At 44.4% G+C, this 23,311-nt stretch overlaps 3 protein-coding genes across 3 annotated transcripts; 1 reads left to right on the plus strand and 2 right to left on the minus strand.

Annotated features, from left to right (window-relative positions):
• Positions 1-5,184: 5,184 nt before the first annotated feature.
• On the plus strand, positions 5,185-6,681 carry kbtbd13a (kelch repeat and BTB domain containing 13a; the record flags this gene model as incomplete). The annotated part of the gene is made up of 1 exon (XM_080885540.1): positions 5,185-6,681. One exon carries the CDS (start codon positions 5,185-5,187, stop codon positions 6,679-6,681), a length of 1,497 nt encoding a protein of 498 aa, XP_080741666.1.
• Positions 6,682-7,031: 350 nt separating this feature from the next.
• Positions 7,032-14,585, minus strand: ubap1lb (ubiquitin associated protein 1-like b). The gene is made up of 6 exons (XM_080885148.1): positions 14,303-14,585; positions 12,799-12,919; positions 10,967-11,488; positions 10,062-10,268; positions 7,512-7,613; positions 7,032-7,407 (listed from the first exon to the last, which is right to left on the minus strand). The coding sequence occupies exons 1-6, from the start codon at positions 14,353-14,355 to the stop codon at positions 7,273-7,275; spliced, it is 1,140 nt and encodes a 379-aa protein (XP_080741274.1). The 5' UTR covers positions 14,356-14,585; the 3' UTR covers positions 7,032-7,272.
• A 949-nt stretch (positions 14,586-15,534) lies between these two features.
• On the minus strand, positions 15,535-22,520 carry pdcd7 (programmed cell death 7). Its single transcript, XM_080885788.1, has 5 exons — positions 21,347-22,520; positions 20,838-20,976; positions 18,214-18,444; positions 18,037-18,124; positions 15,535-15,941 (listed from the first exon to the last, which is right to left on the minus strand). The coding sequence occupies exons 1-5, from the start codon at positions 22,208-22,210 to the stop codon at positions 15,797-15,799; spliced, it is 1,467 nt and encodes a 488-aa protein (XP_080741914.1). The 5' UTR covers positions 22,211-22,520; the 3' UTR covers positions 15,535-15,796.
• Positions 22,521-23,311: the final 791 nt, after the last annotated feature.

Below are 23,311 nucleotides of genomic sequence, written 5' to 3' on the forward strand. Positions count from 1 at the left end.
CCACCCTCTCGGCCAGCTCTTTCCTTTCCTGGCTCTGGTAGGTACCCGCCATGCCGCCTCCTGGGTTTCGGCACCAATGTGGCATGAATAAGGCACGGCGGGACCATGGAGCGACGTTCAGAGCCAACTTTATTTGATTCACGTCACACCACAACACCAACCCCTGAGTCCCCGTGTTTTAACACGGCGGGCGTGATTGCGGATGCCGTGCAGGTGCGTCCGCACGGCCCCGCAGACCACGCCCCACCACAGAAGGCCTGTGTGAAGCGGACTAATGTCTGGACAGAAGACAGTTGTGTTGCCCTTCAGGGGTGTTTTGATTGCACTGACTGCTCCTTGTTTCAAGAGAGCACTTCTGATTTGGATGAACTCACCGATGTGGTGTGTAGCTACATCTCTTTTTGCAAAGACTCTGTGGTTCCAGTCAGAGAATTTAAGACTTTCCCTAATAACAAACCGTGGCTCTCTAAAGATATTAAGGATCTGATTCTTAAAAGGAAAATTGCTTTTAACGAGGGAGACGCTCCCACTGTGAGAATATTGAGGAAGGAGGTGAGGGCTGCAATAAAGATTGCCAAGATGAGGTATAGAAATAAGATTGAGGCAGAACTCAGTAGTAACAACCTCAAAAGAGCTTGGCTTGGTATGAAAACAATGGCAGGGTTACAGACGAAAGGTAAAAGCAGCATTACCCTAGAAGGGTTTACCTCTGACAAACATCTGGCAGACGATCTTAACAGTTTTTACCTTCGTTTTGAGAACTTTGACTGCTCTAGGCAGACCAGCACACTGAGGGAAAGGACTATCACTCCCCCATCTATTTGTATTGATGAGACAGGGGTAGCTAATCTTTTCAGACACACCAAAAGCAAGAGTCCTGGACCTGATAACATCTGTGGACAGGTACTGAGAACTTGTGCTGATCAGCTGAGTGGGATTTTTCACTATATCTTCTCACTTTCTTTAGAGCTACAGATGGTACCTAAGATTTGGAAACATGCGATCATTGTTCCTGTTGCTAAGGGCAGTTCTCCTAAGGCACTGAATGATTTTAGGCCTGTGGCTCTGTCTTCTTTAGTGATGAAGACATTTGAGAAGATAATTAAGAAGGAGATTTTAATGCATGTTGAACACCATCTTGACCCCTTCCAGTTTGCCTATAGAGCAGGGAGAGGTGTGGAGGATGCTGCTGTCACACTCCTGCATCTCTTGTATAAGCATCTTGAGGCCCCCCACACCCATGCAAGATTATTATTTGCTGACTTTTCATCTGCATTTAATACAATTCAACCCCTCTTACTTGCTGACAGGCTTTACAATGTAACTGTGTGCTTTCTGCAGATGTACTTCTTGCATTTCTCACAAAAAGTGCTTGTTTTCAAACAGGAATCTTCCTAACTACGATTTAAAACAAAAGATTTCTACGTCTCCTCCAGTCTCAAAAACACACGCGCACTCACACATACACACAGGTATGCGTACACGGTCACACACGAGCACTCACATAGACACGCGGGAACGCGCACATGTAGGCATTCATGTGCTCGTGCACACAGACACAGAGTTTGCAGCACACCGTGGGGGGTTTTATGATAGGGTCGCCCCTACAAAACTGTGTTTCACAGACAAAGGAGTGTAGATTTTGCTGAGGGGCACCGGCCTGGCAAGTCTTCCCTTGCCAGTCTTCCCTTAAATGAAGATGAGTAAAGATGAATAAAGTTTTGTGAAAATGACTACTGAGTCCGGTGCCATCTCTGAATGCTCGAGGAATAAAAAGAACCAGGGTAAAACTGATTTCGTAACAATGTGTAAAGTGCTTTGGGGTCCTTAGGGACTAGAAAAGCGCTATGCAAATGCAGGCCATTTACCATTTAGAAGTTCTTGAGCACCTTCAGTGGCAGATGGAAGTCTCTAAGTCTTCTGAGGAAGAACAGACGCTGATGGGCTTTCTTAACCAGAGTGTTGATGTGACAGGACCATGACAGGTCCTGAGTGATGTGGACACCCAGGTATAGGAAACTGTCCACTCTCTCCACTGGCGTGCCACTGATGATGAGGGGTTTGTAATTCCTCGCCTGCTTTTTAGTGAAGTCCACGATCAGCTCCTTAGTCTTGCTGATGTTTAGGAGGAGGTTATTCTCCCTGCACCAGGTCTCCAGGTTCCTAATCTCCTCCAGGTTGGCCGTCTCGATGTTGTCGGAGATCAGGCCCACAACAGCAGTGTCGTCAGCAAACTTGACAATGGAGGTGGTGTCTGATGTGGCTACACAGTGTGGAGATACAGAAATTCTTTTATTGCTGCCATATAATCTGCATCATTATAACTGCATTAATAACATTCTTTACAGCATTATTTCATCTAATAATATTTCTCACAGTATTGATACTGCATTACAGTTGTTGATTGAAGATGTCCATTTGAGGATCCTTCCATTATGTTAACTTTTATTACAAGTACGGTTAGAAGTATTTTACACACATTGCATATCTGTGCTTATTTTGAGTTGATGTTCGGTTCATTAAGGGTCTTAAGCTTCACTGGCGTAACTTTCCAGGTGATACATGCTGAGGGAGACTAGAAGATAGAAGGATAACTGCAATGTGTATAGTGAGTACAGCAGGGGGCTTAAAACACAGCCCTGAGGCAACCAATCTCCACACCTGAGTCACTGACTTTCTTAAATCCACTCACTCTGTTTATTACTAATCACTGTGTAACTGCTGTGAATTCACAGTAACTGCCATCTCCTTACAAATGTTTATTAGATTAACCACACTTATACAGACTGTATATAACTACCAACTCTAAAATGTTTGTTCGCAGAGAAAAGAAACAGGCAGACTACTCTAACGACATGTGATGTTACAACACTAGTGAAATATTAGTGTCATTTCATTCATTTCAAAGGTTTATTTGCATGCTGGTTTGTCGGTAGCAACTCCTGAAACGCAAGACTGCCACACATCTGTTCGACCAACAGCAGTTGATCTAAACGGCAGTAGATCTGGAACACCGGGATGCACAGTCAGCGAGAAACTCCGAAAACTCAGATAAAAACTCCTTGTTATATTTAGGAGGCCGATAAACTATTGCACACAGCAATGAAGGCGAGTGGCCAAGTTCACACAGGCAAAGTTCAAAGCTTGTGTGGCGTGTCCATGAGGATAGTTGCTTAAACTCAAAGTGTGCTTTAAAAACAACAGCTAACCCCCCGCCACGACCAGTAGCTCTCGGAGTGCTAAAATAAGCACAGCCAGCAGTTCAGCAGTTCAGAAAAGATGCTTAACTCACCGGGTGTTTCAGTCAAACAGAGGAAATCCAATGCATGGGAAGAAAAGAAATCCTTCAGGATGAAGGTCTTATTCGCCACCGATCTGGCATTTATTAAACCCAACCTGAGGGGAGCTGGTTCGGAGACCTCCACGGCAGTGACATCCAGATCCACCGATCGAAGCATTTGATCATTGTGTACCCTCAGGTACCGGTAGTCCTCAACTACCTCCACGTCAGCCCCTCTGATGGTGACAGATAGGAGGAGGAGCATGCTTCCTAAAGTCCAGGTTCCTTTGTCTTTGTGATGTTAAGTTGTAAATGGTTTAGCTCCCACCACTCAACAAAGCTGTCCACCACACTCCTGTATTCCTCTTCCTGTCCATCCCTGATACAGCCCACAATGGCAGAGTCATCAGAGAATTTCTGCAGATGACATGACTGAGACTTGTACCTGAAGTCAGACATGTAGAGGGTGAAGAGGAAGGGTGATAGGACCGTCCCCTGTGGCGTCCCTGTGCTGGATGTTGTCCGAGTGGCAGCTCTTCAGACAGACATGCTGTGGTCGACTGGAACACACGTTTCTGTCTGAAGTGTTGGAGGTAGCCTTTAAGATATTACAGGATGACCCCCACCTCAGCAACAGGACCACTCTCAGCACCGACCAAGTGTGTTTGCTTTTAGAACTGTGTCTTAATTCCACCTATTTGACATACAAGGGTCAGTACTATATGGGTGTGCCATGGGTTCCCCAGTTTCACCCACTGTGGCCAACTTGTTCATGGAAGAAGTGGAAATCATCCACTGGAGCACAAACTGAGTGTCATCAGGACGCTACAACACAGAGCAAACACCTTCCCCACAGGCACAGCAGCCAGGGAAGCAGAAGAACAGCACATCAAGGAGGCCCTGAGTTTTTGTCATTTGTCAAAGCTGAGAAGGCACACAAAGAAAGCTCCAGCTGATCCAGGAGAGATGGACAACTGCTGCCCAAGTAAAAACAGTTAGAGATCCTGTATGTGTCAGGAATATTGGAACAGTTGAGACACATTTTTTCTAAACACCATGTCCCTGTGGCTTTGAAACCTCAAAACACACTTTGCCAAAAGCGTGTCAGGGGACCCCAACCCTAACCCTAACCCAGAGAGGACCGAGATTCAGGCCCTGAGACCAGAGGCCTGAGGGCATCCCACCCCCCGGAAGGAGCCCAGCCGGGCCACAGGTGCCCGGCCCCACCAATCGGCCACCAGGAGTGAGCCGGTACATACATGAGCGCCCAGCCCCAGACGACAAGGACCACCAACACACCACCAGGGAGGCCCCGCATCCCAGACCCCAGTCTGACGGCCAGCACCTCCTCCCAGCCCCCCAGCCCTGACGGCTAACAGAACCGGGGTGAGTAACTTCACTCTAATTTTGAAATTATGAGCAGAATCTTACTATAACCTGTGTAGACCTGTACATTTGCCTTTATGTCGACTGTAGTGTTGGAAACACGTTGGAAAAAGACACAATAAACATAAGATAAAGATACCAGTGGAGGTCCTGCCCCTGGGGAAAAGCCCATTGTTTTAGTTTTCTTGCTTATGTCGATCAAGGACAAAGCTTCAGCTGTTCCAGAACTGTCAGCCACAAATGAAGGGTGAATCATCAGCACACTGACAGCTACTATCCAGCTCCTCTTTCTGCTCTGGCTGCATGTCCTCATAATGTACTTGAACTGTGACACACCTCTAGCTGCTATGTATAGAGTCTGTTGTCAGAGCTCTGCAAACAAATAGTTTATACAGTGTCAGATACCCTTGGTCTGGATCAGAGGGATTCGCTCAAGCTTGTGGTACGATGCAGTCTACGTGCTGTAGTTTGGCGTGATTCAAACTTTTCTCGTCGTTTCCAGTTCCACCGGAGATGAAATGAAGATTTATGGAACAGATGTCATGGAGTCCAGCAGCTGCCCACACTTGAGCCAACAGTCAGGACAATATAAGGGAGCAGACAGCCTGCGAGTCAGCATTAAAGACTGTGTTTTCACTGTGGATAAACCCACTGTAGTCAAAAACTGTGAGTACTTCAGAGCATTGTTCCAGTCAGGAATGAGAGAGTCTAAACAGGAGGAGGTCCAGCTGAAATGTGTGGGGAATCTGGGATTTCAAGTTCTGCTGCAGGTGCTGGATGGGAAGCGACCCATCCTCAACAGTGACGAGATCGTCGAAGCAATAGAGTGTACGGCTTTTCTCCAGGTGCCAGCTCTCACCAAGCATTTGATCAATATTATAAATTCCCAAAACTGCTTGCTCATGTTTCATACAGCTGCAACCTACGGAGAGTGGGAGTTGTTCCACAGAGCAGCTTTATTCATCAGAGACATGTACGCTGACCTAGGGGAGGAGGTTCGTAGCTTACCCAGTAAGCTGCTGGAGTACATTGAGTCTCTTCTCCCAAGTAGCTACATGGCAGTGTGCAGTCACTCTCCATCCACTGAGCTGCTCCAGGATGCCCAGAGGACAGTGTGTCATCTGGATGAAGAGCAAAAAGAGTGGCGAATCCTCACACATCTTCCTATGAGCACCAGCACCATCATGGCAGGCGTGGCAGTCCTCGACGACAAACTGTACATAATCGGAGGATTGTATGATTTAAGCAAGAAGGTGGTGGAGACTGGATTCTGCTACGATCCCGTGGCCAATTCATGGTCAGTGATTTGTGGACCTCAGCAGCTACGCTACAACTTCTCTCTGATAGGTCATGAGGGATGTCTCTATGCTATAGGAGGGGAGTATAACAAGAAGGCTCTGTCATCAGTGGAGAGATATGGGCTGTCTGATCAGAACTGGAGTTTTGTTTCCTCCCTCCCGTGCCCTGCAGCCTCAGTGGTGTCCACTGTAGCCATGAAGAGGATCTATATCTGTCTTTGGAAAGGGAAAGGGGCCACAGACATCCATGAGTACGTACCTGAACACAATCGGTGGAATCTGGTCACTACACTCATCCGCCAGCACAGTTATGGTCTTCATATGGTGGCCCACAGGGATAACCTCTATGTGATGCGGAATGGACCATGTGAAGACTTCTTACAATGTGTGATGGACTGTTACAACCTGACTTCAGATCAGTGGACAGTGATGTCCGGTCAGTACGGGAACAGCAAGAGCTCTCTGTTCACGGCAGCGGTCAGAGGAGATTCTGTGTTCACGCTCAGCAGACACGTGACCACAGAGTACACCATAGAGGAGAACAAATGGAGGCTCCGGCGTGAGATGAAAGGTTTTGGCAGGATTGGATCCATATATACATTTTTGATGAGGCTTCCTAAACCCACTCCCTCCCTTTTAGGAAATTGCCCAAGCCAGAACCTGAGAGACACTGATGTCTGTCACAGATGTCCCCTGGGATGCTTTCAGCACATTTAAAAGCTGGTGATCATCATTCTGATTTCTATTCTAATAATATGTGGCAAAGGATTACAGCCCACACTGCAGCTGTTTCAATCGCACCTCTAAAGAATTGGTTTAGTCTGCCCAAACTATTATTTCAGACTGTTTACTGTTCAGACTGTCTACGGAGGAATCAAAGCAGGATTGATGGATGAAGCTGCAAAGCTAGCACTAATGTAGCTTTTTATCGTGTTTGTTTGTGGGACCCACCCTGTAATATACACTTTTTATTGCACAGTCCTTGAAGAAAACAGATGGTCATGGTGTAAATTAATTTCACACTTTTAATAAGTTTGTTCACAATTACTACAAATATTTACGTCACTTCAAAATTTAGACACAGCAGGACTTTAATCAGAGTATTTTTGTTCCAAAACAAATCTAACAAAGTGGTAAAGAAGATATGGGTTAATTCAGAAATATGAATAGATCATCTAACAATGCAGTGTCAGCATCAACTATATGTGTGCAGTTGTTTCATACCAGCACAAGGTCAGATATGACTGCAATTTTTAGAATACAGATGATTGTCTGCAAGATATCAATGTGAAAAGTGTGTGTGTTTTATCAGGACACACGCATCATCAGCTCCTCCAGGGCCCGATCTCGGTGGTTTTCATGAACCAGCAGCACTTCTTTGATGGCATTCTTCTGAAAGCCCATCTCATTGAACTGATTCAGCAGGTGTAGGAACTCCTTTGCCTCGAGAAAGAAAACATTTACTTTCTTTAAAGTTTCTAATCGAACTGACTTCATCAGACAAAAAGTGCCAAGCTTTGTTGTCTCCGATAACTTTAAAAACTTACCTTTGTTTCACAGTTTTGAAACATCTCCAAGGCCTCTTCCACCTGGGACATGTCATAACCCAGCTGACACAAGTGGTCACACGCCACCAGATAACTCAAGATCTGCCAAATATTCATTCATACAAGAGAAGAGCTGTCACATGGAAAAAGTTATTGACTGTTTCCAATCAGATTCAATTAATACAATAACCTCAGTTTTATCTGCATTTAGAAACAAGAAATTTTGAGTAGTCCATATGTTTACATCTTTAAGACATTCCTGCAGTTTAACTAATTGTTGCGCATTATCTGGGTTTACGGATAGATAAAGTTGGGTATCTGGGTGAACTAGTCCTAGCACAGAACCCGGTGGAACTCCATTATTAACCAAAATAACGGCCAAATAATTTTTTGTTAGTCAGTTGATTGATTCATTGGGTAAGGTTTATGTAATAAATTAAAAAGTAGTATGAATATGTGTAGTTTAATTTGTAAAATGTAATTTTATATTTTCCATTTGTTTACAGATGGGTGATAAATAAAAGCAAAAACACAACCCTGGTGCATGAGTGCGACAGATGAGGATTATATTAGGGCCAGTTGTTGTTTTCAATATTCAGTGAAGTTGAGAGTAAGTTTAAAGTGATTTGGGGAAAAAAAATTAACTTTCCTGTAGAACTTTCTCAACAACTTACTTTCCAAACCAACCATTTCGTTAAAACGTATGTGTCATCTTTTCTGTTACAGGCCTTTGAAACTGTGGATGTTCCTCTACAACGTATATAAACTTTAGTAATGCTCTGACTAACACTAATCCACCATCCACACATTACTGCAACCTGTTTCTGCTCTAACATACACAAAGCACAGTGTCCAGACCAAACAGGAACACAATAATATGCTCTGTAAGGCAGTCATTTCTTATTACTGTGATTAAGAAGATAACAATTTAATTCAATTTCATTTATAGTGCAAAATCAGAACAACAGCCACCCTGAGGTGCTTTATATTGTTATGTAAAGACTAGAGATGGACCGATCCGATATTATGTATCGGTATCGGTCTGATACTGACGTAAATTACTAGATCGGATATCGGAGAGAAATAAAAAATGTAATAGAGCAGCACGACAGCAGCACGTTTAAGCTTGATAAGCTGCTGTTAGAATTTATTTAATATTACTTTCTACTCGAGGATCTTTTTCTACGCAGCTGACGCTGGTAACTGTGCAGGGGCGGATCTAGCAAAGTTTAGCCAGGGGGGCCGATAGGGCATGAACAGGGAAAAGGGGGCACAAAGACATACTTTTCTTTCTTATTCTCATTTAAAATGTCGAGCTTTTAATAATTAATTGTCTGAATCTGACACCCAAAGTTTTAATCTTATGTAAAATACATAGAAGTCCATTACTGTATATAGTAACTGTTAAGTCTAATATACCCTAGTAAGCTGTAGTACTTTTTCCTTTGGGAAGGTACCATCTGTGCAGTCTGCAGGAAAGATGTTGAATCTATTTAATATTTCTTGGAAAATAATTTATTTCTGTGCATTTTTTTCACACTGCATCAAATTAAAGTTGATTACGTCGATTAAGCATCATGAGGTGGAGCGTGAGGGGTGGTTCCCTATTTTTTTTTTTTTTTTTTTTTTTTTTGCTGGGAGTTTGCAACCCTATTAGTTAGGTTGCTTACTCTTTAAAATACCAGAATAGGGAGGATGCTGCAGGTTTAAGTTTATTAGATTGATCCATTTTGCTGAACTATGAAATATTTTGGGTGCAGTGTATTTTTTGCATACAGGTATAACAGAGTATGAACTTATACAAAAAGCAGCAAGATATTAAAATTGATTGATTAAAATATTAAAAAAATAAAATATTGATTAAAAAACACACTATATGGATTCATATCAGTATCGGCAGATATCCAAATTTATGATATCGGTATCGGACATAAAAAAAATGGTATCGCATCATCTCTAGTAAAGACCAATCATTAATACAGAGAAAACAGAAAAAAACAACAACAATCATGTGACCCTCTATGAGCAAGAAATTTGGTGAAAGTGGGAAATATAAACTCCCTTTTAACAGGAAGAGCCTCCAGCAGAACCAGGCTGGGGAAGGCAACCATCTGCCACGACAAGTTAGGGGTGAGCAGACGAAGCCAATGATAGAGAACCTCATACTGACTGAGGCACAGAGTTCAGATCAGAGTGTGAGCTCTGTGAAATCATGAAATACACTAGTCTTTAATCTTCCAGCATCAGAACTAACAAATGTTGCTGAAGGACTAAGTTTGTTTCTTTAAAGCTATTTAATCCATGCACAGTTAAGGCTGATCCTGGTTTCTCACCTATCCTTTCTTGTCCTTTCAGATTTATTCTGTTTGGTTCATGGACCCATAATGCTGTAGGTCCAAGTGTGACCACTATTTTCACACTGACTTATAGTAGCTGTATTTGTACTGCATCAGTGTTTATAGAACAGACTGCATGATCCCGACAGCTGGAGCCAAAAGTTGACCAAGTGTTTTCGAGCAGCACTGCCTTGTTGTTGGATATAACACTGACCTCATCTGGGGTCTGCTGTCCTGTCCTCTGAAGGGCAGTGATGGCAGTATGAAGAGAGTAGCCCCTTGCAGTGATGGCCTCCAGCAACTCTCTCTCCGCTGGGTTTAGAGCTGACAGGAGTTCTGCTGTAGAGTCCAAAGCAGAGGAGGACAAACCCCTGGGGCCTGACATGACAGGGGGGTTTCTACAGGTGTCTGGTCTGAATATCTAAGAAATGGCAGACTGCAGTGAATGTAGCGAGTGGCTGAGAAAGAACAGGGCATGGTAGACCTGACATGCAGCTTTAGTGAGAATTCACACTAGCTAATCCTCGTGAAGCTCTTGCACCTTGGCTGCATTCAGAGAGCATACTTTACGCAGATTATTTTTAGAGTGTAAATCCATGAAAAACATTTTGAAAATGCAAAATGGAGAAAAGCTGGATAGGAAGACCTTATTTCCTTTCATAGTTAATAGTGCTGACATTAAAAGAAATGTAATCCCATGAGAATATCTGACACATCTCAATAGTCACAATCCTGACCATAAACAGAGTGAACCTGTTATCATGCTGAGCCTGTCTGGTTCTAGTTATACTCGAGATTGACCGTGCAGCTCAGGTGATGGTACTGCCATGAGCTTCAAGCTATATTTAGACAGGAAATAGAACTATCAATAGTCTAGACTACTGAGACTTCGCCACACTGCCGACTCACATGGCCTCGTGAATGAACAGCCACATACTGAAATTATGACAATAAACACAAAGTAAAGCTGGAAGACGGCTGTATGAATTTAGTGTTTTTTCCCTGGACAGTGATGCTGTATCACAGTCATCAGCTGTATTGTACTGTGTATTACATTCTGCAGTAAAAGTTTCAAAAGCACACGCACACATAAACACACAGCTCACGTGTTCCTCTTACCATGCTGGCTGTGCTGGTTCTGCTGGGAGGGATCCTCGTGTCCGAGGCTGTGTGTGATGAAGTGCTCTGGGGATAAGTCTCTGTGTTGGGATCTTGTTGTGTGGGCGTGTCGAGCACTGACAGTGAACACTGACGCAGGTTCTTTCTGCGCTGGTGGGGCAGGCTGCTCAGACAGGCCGGGGGGTTCAGCAGGTCAGGGACAAAGGCCTTCTGTGCTTTCCTCTGACCACGCTGACAGTTTGCAGAAGGACGCTGTTCCCCCGGACTCACTGTCACTATGGAACTCGTCCTGGCTTTCTGTGTAGTGCCCTCTTCGTCATCTGAAGGTGAGATGGTAGCCTTGGTACGCAGGATGGAGGAGTTGAGGCTGTGGGACCGCTGTCGAGGGCTGCTAAACAGCATCCAGTATGGTGGACAAGATGACAGCAGGCTTGATGAAGAGGAAGAGGGGTTAAGCTGGTGCTGGGTGGCAAAGCCACTTTGCAGCCCAGTTAGCACCCAGTTCTCCAGACTGAATCCATACTGTCAAACATGCAAACATCGTGTAAGTCCTTCTGTAGGTCTGAAGCTACATTTTTAAATTCAACTCAATGATGACAGGCTTTTCATTATTTTATTGTTTAGTCTTTTGGCTTGCTAACATTAGCCAGTTGAGTGTAAACAACACTTGACTGGCTAATGTAAGGCTTGTGAAACATAGCATCTAGCATCTCACATTATTACCAATGACTACTCTAAAAACCATTTACAATACAGAAATGTCTAACATCTGGAAAGTATGTTGATTTGTACTCAGTAATGAGGATGAAAAATACTTTGATAGGGATGCTCTCCCATTAATTATTGCATTAATGTGGCATGGAGACAATCCCCTCGTAGCCCTTTGGAGGTGATTTGAAGCCCAGGTTGCTTTGATGACAGTTTTTATTTTGGGGTCAGATGTTTCTTATCTTCCATCCTGGCCTTTAACTCTGTGGGTGACTGACTTCTTTTTTTTTTGCAATGTCTGGTTTTTGCTATTTTACTATTATATTTAAATTTGTATTGTACAGCACTTTAAAAACACACCTGGTAGACCAAAGTGGTATACAAATAAATGAAAAAAATAAATAAATAAAAATAACAGACAGACTATGTTCTGTATTGTCACGACCACCTTTTCTATCCCATTCCCATTTAATCTACTTTCTATTAAAGTGATTAGATGTAGCACTCAGCAAGCATCCAGCCTTTTCTGTGATCTTCTGTGGCTTACCCTCCTGTGCAGGGTTCTGACGTCATGTCAATATGGACCAAAATCTACGAAATGTTTCCAGCACCTGGTTGAATCTAAGACAGATCCATACCAGTGCTACCTGTTAAAGCGTACATCCTTTAGTGGTATGTGCAAGGCCCTCTACCTGCGAGTTTGAGGGTTCTGTGCAGTATCTCAGCTGATCCTAGGACTGCACTCTTCTGCACAGAGACCTGTGATGTTGTGTATGGAATCTGATCAGCTGTAACATTCTTGTCCGAGATCGACCTTCATCTTTCATATACTCATAAAGCTGTAAAGAGCAATGTTGTCTTTTATTTGGCAGTGCTAGTAAGTGTGTACTAATCACATACATACAAAAAACATAAAAAGTCAGATATTGAGCCATGGTTCTTCCTGTAACTTATCACCTGTCAGTGTGATAGGGTTTGTTTGTTTTGGTGTTTTTAACCCTTTAAAGGAGTGAAATAATGGTGACAGCTCAAAGCAGTGCAGCAAAGAAGGTACACTGCACAACAGACAGAACAGCAAGGAGGAGGAACAAACAGGGAAACACAAGAGAGAGAAACACACTCACCTCTGTCTCCTGCAGGATGTTGAAGTAGTCAGGGACAGTCGTACTGACAGAATATTTTAGTTCCTGAAAGGAAGCACTCTGAGGCACCCTCAGAGGTACACCATCCATACTGCTCAGTCCACTGAGAAAACAAAGATAAGTCAGCCATAGAACAACTCACACAATCCCTCCAGTTGTGGATCTGTAATGTGGACCGCCGTGCTCCCTGAAAGGAAACACAACAATCTGTATTTCCACAAGCTGAGAGCTGCAGCGTTCAGGCAGTGGCCCTGTTCTAACCCCTCCGCTCTAACTGCAGAAGTGTGCACTCCACTTCTGCTGGCCTTTCAATATTTTCTGCTTTTATATTAGAGTCCCTGATGATTCCTCCCACGAGAAGCCTGAAGATTTCCATTAGGCCAAATAGAACACCGTCTCTTTTTTCTCTCTGTAATCTGTCAAACATTATTGTTATTGCTAATATATTCAATAAAGTTATAAAAACAATTAACATTATGTGATAACAGGGTTATTATAATTTCTTTTAATGCTTTTTGTATTTACTTTTTCCAGCATGTGAAGAAAGGTAAGAGCATCACTGCTTTGAGTGTTACTTTGGATCAACAACTGTCGAATGTTTAGATTCTACAGTAATAAGTCTGTGCTACAAAGTCCAAGTCCAGTCTTCCACCGGTCTTCCTCAGAAGGGATTCCACTCAACTTCAGCAGGCGATTTTCATCTTCATAAAGGTGATGCACATCAGACGTCGAAGCGGTTCAGTGAGTACAGGTTGTCCTCATCAGCACAATCAATCCATAAATCTTCTCTCAACTACTCTTTTTGTCAAACAGTACAATTTTTGTTGTAAGGTACGGTTGTGTTCTCCATGCTCAGTCAGGCTTGAATAAAGATGTCAGACTGCCAACAACGCTCAATCCATTTCTCAGTCATCAGCACACAGGTACCACGACAAAGGATTTTCCTAGAAAACCGTCATCATGAGCTTTTCCTTTCTGTCATCTCGAGCTCAGATTAGAGAATGGACGGCCTCTTTCACAAACAAACAAACCTACAGTTTGTCTCTAGGTGTTAATGTGTGTGTGTGTGAGAGAGATGGTACACACAACTGTGCACTCAGCACTAATCAGGTTTGTGCAGCATGAAGACACAGCCAGCAGACAGATGGCCGAGGACTCGCAACACCAAAGACCACAGATGCTGAAGGCTTTGTGTGTCACCTCTGACGCTTTCTGCTGCTGAATAAGAACAAATGTGTATATGACTATTTCTAAGTTCAAAAGCTGTGCAAGACTTGTTAAGACAAGTATAATTATCTGATGCTGCACACTCACTACTCTTTAAGTCACATAGCAGACTATGTGCCTTTCATAAATACAATAAAATGTGCTCTAAATCCCCCACTCTCCCTACACACACACACACACACACACACACACACACACGTATATACACACAGGGAGAGATCTAATGAAATACACTGTTTAAAATAGAAAACAAGCTTACCCTTGTGTCTTTGTGTGGTCAGAGCTGCAGTCACTTAGTTTGTGATGTATCATTCATCACTTAGAGAACCACCTGGGACACTAATCCACTGATCTCCAGTAACCCTCATCAGCTGACTTACTGTGTACACAGTTGACAGCTCAAGAGAAGCAAGTAAGGACATCAGATGGTGCCTGCAGTCGCGAGGACACCCACATGTCCCTAATATTTGTGTGAAGTCACACAAATGTTAGACTCCAGGGCACCTGTCTGAGTCTGAACGTATATGTGTATATACACAGACCATTTTATTAGGTGTTCAAGTATATAATCAGCCAATGACACGGCAGCAACTTAATCCCTTTAGCTATCTAGACCCAATCAAGACGCACTACTGAAGTTTAAATATCAGAATGCACAAAGAAAAAAGGTGATTGAAGGGACTTGGTGCCAGGCTGACCCGAGTATTTCAGAAACTGATGATCTGATGGCATCTTTAACACACACACACTGAGCAGCTTGGTGGCAGCAGCTGCGGCAGCAATAAGGGGAGAACGACCAGACTGCTTTAAACTGTCTGCAGAAGAGCTCCTTAGTGCCTCCTCAGCACTGTTGAACGCCAGTCTACCCAAGTATTGTTGCTGATGCGCAGGCATCTTCTTTAGGATAAGCCGTTGTGAGGTAAAGCCCAAATAATGTCAGACTGAGTTCTTGAGCGTGACAACTAAGGCTGTTCTGAAGTCAATAAGGACTTAACACACACTAATTATACCTAACAACATAGTGGCCACACTTACCTCCCGGTCACTTTATTAGGTGCATTACGTGTTTTCACAGTGGAGGACAATCATTAAACATGGCAACATGACCGAAGAGGTCAAAGAAAGTACACGTGATCCCTGTGAGATCAACACCTTTTCAGCTCTTGGCTCCGATGTTTATACAGGGCAGCTAATCAGAAGACCAGACGTCTTAAAGGGGGGCTGTAGTATTTGTAGCTAACAATATAGTGTAAAGTCTTTGAATAGAAATGAAGCTGCTGCACACCACAGAGCTGAGAAAAGCCACGATCAGAGGACGCAGACACGTCCTGCTGTGCCCACTCCTCTGTGATCGAGCAGCGTTTACCCCTCTCATGTGAGTCGGGCTACAGGTGACACTTTCTCCTAAACACATGGGCACTGAACCATGAGTAATATGTTGCTGTGGATAATAAACTGCGTGACAACTTCATATTGTTCATTTTATTTTGTCTTTAGAAAATTCATCAGAGTAAAATACAAACTGTTACTGAGTAAAGAAAACAGGCATAAGTCCATACTGTGGGCTGTTCCACGCTGCACCTCACAGATAAAACACTTCCTGTTGTCCCAAGAAGGCTTACATCCGTTTCAAATGCAGAGACTGCTGCTCCTCTCGTCTAAGCGTCGATGGAAGCGCGTTGAAAGCTCCAGGTAAGCTGCGGCCATCTTTGTCACCGTCACCTGGTTGTTGCACTGTGCAGCCGAGGACCAGTCAGAGGTTCTCACAGTCCGTGTCACTCGTCTGCAGGGCGGAGGCCCAGGCCTGGTCTGATGGGGGGTTCGGCAGGACCCAGCTCTGAGGAACGGATGAACTACCAGGATGATCTACTGCCACCAAACATGTGTCCCATTCTTTTCTGAAACACAAATACGTGGGTGGCAGAACTCATGTTATTAGTCAAACTGCTGGTATACGAATCATAGCTCGTTCTCTTACTGAACAGCTGTTTTTGCCATACGAGTCCTCTCTCTGTCACTTCTAACATTATACATGTGGGAACATTCAAAACTATGATAAATGCAAACACCAGACGCAACTGCAGCTGTTACGTCCCCACACGAGCCTTGCTGCTGCCACTGGAATGAAGAGTGGGAGTAACACACACTTAGTTAGCTCATCATCATCAGTGTGAACACCTCGAGGAAAGCAGAAGTTTGAAGGTCTGCAGCACTCAGGTATGTTGAACACAGTGCCGAGGAAGAGGATGTCAGCAGCTGCTGTCATTCCCAAGCCCTTCATTCTGCAGCGAGAAGGATCATCCACATTCAACACCGCTGCCACGCTTCCCCAGAGTGGACGTCCCAGCCAACTCAGGCTGGGACACTGTTGTACTCTGTTCTGCACACACCAACCACTACTCACTTACCTACATGTACATCAAGTGGCAAAGAGCCAACTGGTGAAAGAAGACCAAATACAGTTATACTGATAATATTTATCTAATAGACCACGAGCCATGTTTTCATAAGATGCCAGTTTAACCACTGTCAATAACCGGTACGAACAGTTTCAGTCTGGCTTCAGTTCATGTCACAGCACAGAAACATCTCTGGTAAAAATCTCCAATGATCTTCTGCTTGCAGCTGACTCTGGACTCATCTCCCACCGCATCCTCCTTCACAGATTAGCATCTATTGGCATCAATGGTTCAGCACTCGCCTGGTTTACCTCTTATCTCTCTGGCCGCTCACAGTTTGTTCAATTACTCCGTCACAGATCAGTATCTACTCCAGTTAATTCCGGTGAACCCCAAGGCTCTGTCCTGAGTCCTTTACTTTTTATCATCTACCTCCTACCCCGAGGTAATATTTTTAGGAAGCATAACATCCAGTTTCACTGCTATGCAGATGACACCCAGCTCTACCTGTCCTCCAAACCCAGAGCTACTCTCCCACCCACATCCATTTCTGACTGTTTAAGTGAAATCAAGTTCTGGTTTACTCACAACTTTCTTAAACTTAATGGCAATAAAACAGAATTTTAATAGGCTCCAGATCAAAACTGACTCCAGTTCCAACCAGTCTTTCGTTATCCATTGATAACTCTGATGTCACACCCTCCCCTCAGGTTAAGAGTCTTGGTGTCATCCTCGACAGCACTCTGTCCTTCACAGCACATATAAATAATATCACTCGGTCTTCCTACTTTCATCTCCGTAATATTAACCGTCTTCGTCCCTCACTCACACCACACAGTACCGCCATACTTGTCAATGCTCTTTTCACATCTCGTCAGGATTATTGTGATTCTCTTCTCTATGGTTTACCTCATAAATCATCCATAAATTGCAGTTGTTTCAAAATACAGCTGCTCGTATTATTTCCAGAACTAGATCCACTGAACATATAACAGCTGTTCTTAAACAGCTCCATTGGCTCCCAGTTCACCTCCGTGTCAAGATCCTGCTTCTCACTTTCAAAGGGCTTCATAACCTCGCTCCTCCATATCTATCCGATCTTCTCCATACTCACCCCTCCGTACACTCCGCTCTTCCTCAGCTTCCCTTCTGTCAGTTCCACCTGCTCGCCTGACTACCATTGGACTCAGAGCCTTTAGTTGTTCTGCCCCGAGACTTTGGATGCACTCCCACTTGCTCTCCGGACCACACACTGTCTCACCACTTTTAAATCACGTCTCAAAACCCATCTGTTTGGAACTGCATACACCTGATCTGTCTTAGGCCATTTTTACCTGCTCAGTTTTTATATTTGCTTTTATACTTTTATGACTGTTTATGTCTAAATTTTATCTACCATGTTTGCTATATGTACATTTTTCTTATGTTTTTTATGGTATTGTTTACGTGCTACTGTGAGGTGACCTTGAGGGTCTGAAAGGCGCCTATAAATAAAATTTATTATTATATTATTATTCATATTTTCTACACTTTCCTCACAAAGAGCCCAACAGAGAAAGCAAAGTGTACAAAGATGTGTGACGAGCAGACTGACCTGACGTGGATGAGCGCAGGCAGCGAGTGCTCCGCCTGGCTGTAATAGTCTCTGAAGGGCTGCAGGGCACAGCTGCCTGGGAACTCCTCTATCAAACAAACACAACAGGAGTGGATGACAACACAGTCATATCCTGTGCACGCACACACACGCACACACACACGTGCACAGCCATACCCCCAAACAGCATGGAGTCTACTCTGTGCTTCCTCTGCAGTTGTCGCTCTCTCTCCTTCCTCACTCGGCGCTCCCGCTCTCTCCTCCTCTCCTCCTCTTGCTCTCCTTCCAGCATCACCATCAGGGCCTTCTCCTCTGCCGAGTAAACTACAGTCCTCCTCTTTATCACCAGTCTCAGCTGCTCCAGGGTGCTGCTGAACACCTCATCGTTTTGCAACTCAGTCACAATGCCTGTGTGATGGAAATGTATTTTATTATTTATCACACGTTTCGCTTCTGTGTCACTCAGTTGAATTCATGCGGGACAGCATTTAGTTTCAACTTTATTGCACGCTCAACTAGGCTTCGTGAGGACATTGGAGACACCCAGGGGCCGTGTGGGGGGATTCGACAGGTGGAGATTTTTGTTCTAATATCTCTCAGGAAGTGGTGGGATGAGGCAGGAAACAGTCTTTAGGTGACACTCTCTCTTTCTCTGAGGGGTCAAGGATGACCTGTATTTAAAGAAGTGCTGTACTTTTCAGTGTTAAACTTCCACGACACCTGGCATAAATGGAGTCACATGTCTCATGTCTGAATCTATGTGCGAGTTTAAAGCCATTGCAGGGGGGTGCAGTATGAAAAGGGGAAAAAAAACAAAAACAAAACGCTTGGACACTGCTAGCACGGGGCACCACACAAACGCAAAGCAGGAGATGAAGCGTCACTGAATATGTTTCCAAACCAACTTCATTCTAAGCCAAAGACTAGAAAATATGGTGAAGCAAATCTTCCCTTTGGCTTCACCTGCACAGGTGCTGAGGTAGGTCTCCCTGCAGGGTTGCTTTTCCCTGCGTCAGGAGCAGCGCTGAGCTGTTTAAATCACAGACAAACAGGATCCCACATTCTTGATTTTTAGTTCACAAACACTTCTCATAATGACTAAATACTCCTGACATGTTGGAGATGTTTGCTCTTTATACAGTAAAGTTACAACAGGACAGCAGTTACAGCAAAAGAGTTTAAAAAAAATTTCAGTTTTGATTCGAAACGTCGTTTACGTGGACGAAACAGCTGCGTGTTCAAAATCACCCGTGTAGGTGCGGACGCAGCGTGAAAGAGTTAGTAGTTTATTTTATTACTACCTGTAATTTATTGCTGTTTACTTGTATTTGCTTAACTGTTTACTAAATGTTTGAGGTGTGAAATAAACCAAAATATGGGCGTGTGTGTGCGTGTGTGTGTGTGTGTGTGTGTGTGTGTGTGTGTGTGTGCGTGCGCGCGCGGCGAACATTTTTCTTGCAAAACAAAGGGGGGCCAGCAAAAAAAGTTTGGGAACCAAACCCCAAGCCATCAAACTCCTGAACACTCAATGAGTGGACTGACACACACCTACCACAAGCACTTTTTTTTCCTCATACACACACTTTTTGCACAACCCACTGTCATTGTTGCAGTGTTGTGACTGCACTGTCCTGTGTCTGTATAGTTCTGGTGTTGCACTGTTTGTTTTGCAATTTTGGCACACTTGTACTTTATATAGTCTTTTGTTGATTGCCTGTTATATGTAATATGTAGCACCAGGTCTCGGAGGAACTTTCTGACAACAAGGCCACTTGACTTGACCTGCCCGAGAGAAACTGCTGAATCAAACTATCCAGTTCTTTAAAGTAAGAATCTTGAATATATAAGTGGGATACTAGATATTATATAATAAATCACATGTGCAGTCATCATTGTGTAAGGTTTATTCTAAACAATCTACCAATTTTTTCCAGCATTGGTCTCATGTTTGCTTTGACCATATCAGTATAGTCGGAGGCAATTTGTATACAGGAGTATCTGAGACCATTTGAGGACCACCAAAATTGCCACTGTTTGAATAAAGTATAAGGGGACTGTCCTAACATGGGCATTATTCTGCCCATGTCATGTTATGAATTTGCATATAAAATACGTTTATGATGATTGCTGTCCACAGCAACTTTCATGTTGTTTCTCAACTTTTGTGCCAAATGTTCTATGGCAGTTGTGAACAACCCAGGGCTGAGGGGGCAACCTTGTCTCATGGACCTTTGTGAATCAAATGCGTCCAATATAAACCCATGTGTCAAAACGAAGGCCAAAGCCAACTTTTTCTAATGTCTTAAACAAATAATCCCATTCAGCACAATCAAAGGCTATCTAACATAGCCTTGTTCTTAGTATAAGAATGTAAAGCCTCCTTTTAGCTGAGATTCCTGTGTGGTGATATTTTCATTAGCTGTCTTCTTCATAAAAGGAAGCTAAGGAAATAATCCTCGTCCTCAAATATTCTTTCGTAGCATCCCACCAGACACCCATTTTTGTGTCATCTCAGAAAAAAAATGTATGTCACCCCTAATCATTATAGCAAATAACATGTCTTTAAGTAAGAACACATTCAAACGCCACCAACGACTTTTGGGGGTCTGTCAAATGTTTTTAAGGCTCGGAAAAATTGTCCAACTGTAACCATGGTGAAGTCTGCAAAGCCCATTCAATACTAAAGCATTAAAGACTCCAGCATAAATTAATAAGAAAGATTCAGGTTTGCTGCAACCTGATAGACAGGGGGAGAGTCCACTCTGAGAGTGCATCCAGCTCGATACAACACCTACTCCCACCTTTCTTGGATACCGCTTCTCTCCTCAGCCTACGCAGCTTCTCCAGGGATCTCAGGATGTCCTGCATCCTCTTCACATCCGCCTGCTTCTTCCTAACTTCACAAAGGACAGAGTCTGCAGCCATCTTCAGTTCCTTCTCCTGCAACACAAACACTGATGTTAGCATTTGGAACAACACCACACAGGACGACAGGCGCTATGACCGGAACAAGCTGTGGCCATAATGAGCCCTCTTCAGAGCGTTTCATTCTCCATACTTGATGCAGCCCTGACACAAGCGCGTTGGAGCACCTCTTGTTTCAGTACCAACCGCTCTTTAAGCTTGCTGCAGTCTGATTGGCTGCCGCTCATAAACACAGTCTTTGCAGCACTATGATCTGAGCCAAAAGTGGAACAAACTGTCCCAAACATGCAGTTGGCTTCATAATATGAAACCCTGGCCATGATTACAGCCACGGGAAGTGTAACAGTTAACTCTTTAAACACGTGGCTGACAAAATCGTTCATACCTTTTTCTTCTCCTCCACTTCCTGCATCAGTTTCATCCTCCATTTGTCTACAGCGGTCTCTTTGAGAGACCTGCGCTCTTCCGCGTCTTTCTCCTCCGTCTTTGCTTCTCTCCTGGCTCTGAGTCTGCGGAGCCTCCTGCAAGCAGCCCGGGACACTTGAGCCTTCAGCTCACCTAACCGTGAGGTGTCGGCGAGAAGTCTGGCTTTGTCCGCCAGCTCTGCCTTGATGCCTAAAGCCCTTAAGTATGAGTGCGTCCACTCACCGTCACCGTGCAGAGAGTGAGTCAGAGTGTGACAAAGGTCTTCCAGCCGTGAAATGAGCTGAGCTGCCCCGTACAGAGCCTGTCTGAGGGAGGAGATGGAGCTCAGTTGCGGCGAGTGCTGGCTCTGTAGCCTCCCGCAGCTCTTCTTCCCTGTGGCCTGTAAGAACTGTCTGACCCATTTCGTGTCCTGCTTCCTCTGCCGGGTCACATCATCGTCCGGATCCCGTGTCGCTACCGGGCCGCGGTGCTCCGTGTGGCTGCGGTTTGACGCTAGCTCACGGTCACAGCGAGGAGCGTGAGGCCGTGTTTGGAGTTGCTGGGGGGCTCCGGGGATGCTTGGGAGTGGCACGTTCAGGAGGTGTCCGGGGGGTGGGCAGCCGAAACCAGGCGGGGGCACAGAGGGGTCAAATCCATAAGGCTGGGCAAAAGGTGGCCCCGTGAAACCCACACCGAAGGGACGAGCGTCGTAAGCCGGCGGAGGCGTCCACTGTGGAGCCGTGAGGTCCGGCTCCCGCGCTTCGTGAAGCCCGGGGTGACTGTACTGCGAGTGCACATAGCTGCTGTTATAGCCCGAAGTGTCTGAGCGGTACGAGCTATCCATGGCCTGGTAACAGTCACCGTATCCTTGAAGAAAACTCGGAACCACACCGCTGAAACAGAACAGTACGCGGCGACTTTCTTCTTTAGTTCTTGATGTTTGTGTAGTAACCAACTTGCGGCTGCATCATCGCCACCTACAGGCGGAAATGTGGAACTCAGCCACTCAGGGGCCGCATCCTTGAGAAGGTACACTGTACTGTGGAGCTCCACAGTGGCTGCAGCCAGGTGCTCTTGGGGCATCCTTCGACGTACATGGCCTTCGCAGGCCGGAAGTGCAAGGCTTCTTAAAACGTTTGTTTCGCCGCATAAATGAGTGACATAAAACTGAGTACTTACTATTAAAAGCTTACTCTTCTGCCATGCTATGAATCCTGGGATAGCGTGGACAACGAAGGATACCCCCGACCCATCTTCAAATCCGGAGGACGCATTTGTTTTTGTTGTTGTTGTTTTTTGCAATGCATTTATTGAATAACAAAAACACGGCACAGTGCAGACGTCACAAACAGACAAGTGCAGATGAAATAAAGGAGCACAAAAAAGGACAAACAGTAAAAATAAGTAAACTGCCAAGCAAAATTACATGAAATGTGCAAAGGGTTAACATTTAGTTTTTCGATATTCTTCATCTGCTTCTGCAGCAGCCTTCGTTGTGACATAATCAGCTTTCAAATCGGTCCGAAAGATTCACCCCCTGAATTGGGAGACGACACTACACTTCATGTTTGAAAAACATCGTCACAGATTCACTCTTGCTGTTTTGCTTCCACCGCAATAATATCACGCTTCCTGCACAGCTCTCTCTCTCTCTCTCTCTCTCTCTCGTTGTGCTCCAAGAACAGTTTACCATCAAAAATCTGTTTTCTGCATGATTTGCTTACTTATCGCTCTACTGCAGAATACTTTTAAGGCGGTTGGCTGCTATAAAAACAGGCCAAGACAATCTCCTTCATGTTTTTCTGTGTTTTATCCTCATCACTGCAGATAATACAAACCTGGAGCAGTTACGCCATATTTGCGTTAGATAAATTAGATTATTAGCTTGAAAGGAAACAGCAGGGGGCGCTGCGCTGGAAGCTTTCGATTCATTCTTCATTAAACC

This window comes from Rhamphochromis sp. 'chilingali' (genome assembly GCF_963969265.1).
Source record: "Rhamphochromis sp. 'chilingali' genome assembly, chromosome: 6".
NCBI classification, from domain to species: Eukaryota; Metazoa; Chordata; class Actinopteri; order Cichliformes; family Cichlidae; genus Rhamphochromis; species Rhamphochromis sp. 'chilingali'.

Bases quoted from the DNA above. Each gene is read 5' to 3' on its own strand.
- pdcd7 (XM_080885788.1), bottom strand. From the start codon at position 22,210: ATGGATAGCTCGTACCGCTCAGACACTTCGGGCTATAACAGCAGCTAT. The intron at 18,445-20,837 runs GTGGGAGTAGGT...TCCATCACACAG, and splicing joins AGAAGCGGTATCCAAGAAAG to GCATTGTGACTGAGTTGCAA. The intron at 18,125-18,213 runs GTATGGCTGTGC...TTTGTTTGATAG, and splicing joins AGACTCCATGCTGTTTGGGG to AGGAGTTCCCAGGCAGCTGT.
- ubap1lb (XM_080885148.1), bottom strand. From the start codon at position 14,355: ATGATACATCACAAACTAAGTGACTGCAGCTCTGACCACACAAAGACA. The intron at 10,269-10,966 runs GTAAGAGGAACA...GCCATTTCTTAG, and splicing joins GAACCAGCACAGCCAGCATG to ATATTCAGACCAGACACCTG. The intron at 7,614-10,061 runs GTCAGTGTTATA...AATATTTGGCAG, and splicing joins GACAGCAGACCCCAGATGAG to ATCTTGAGTTATCTGGTGGC.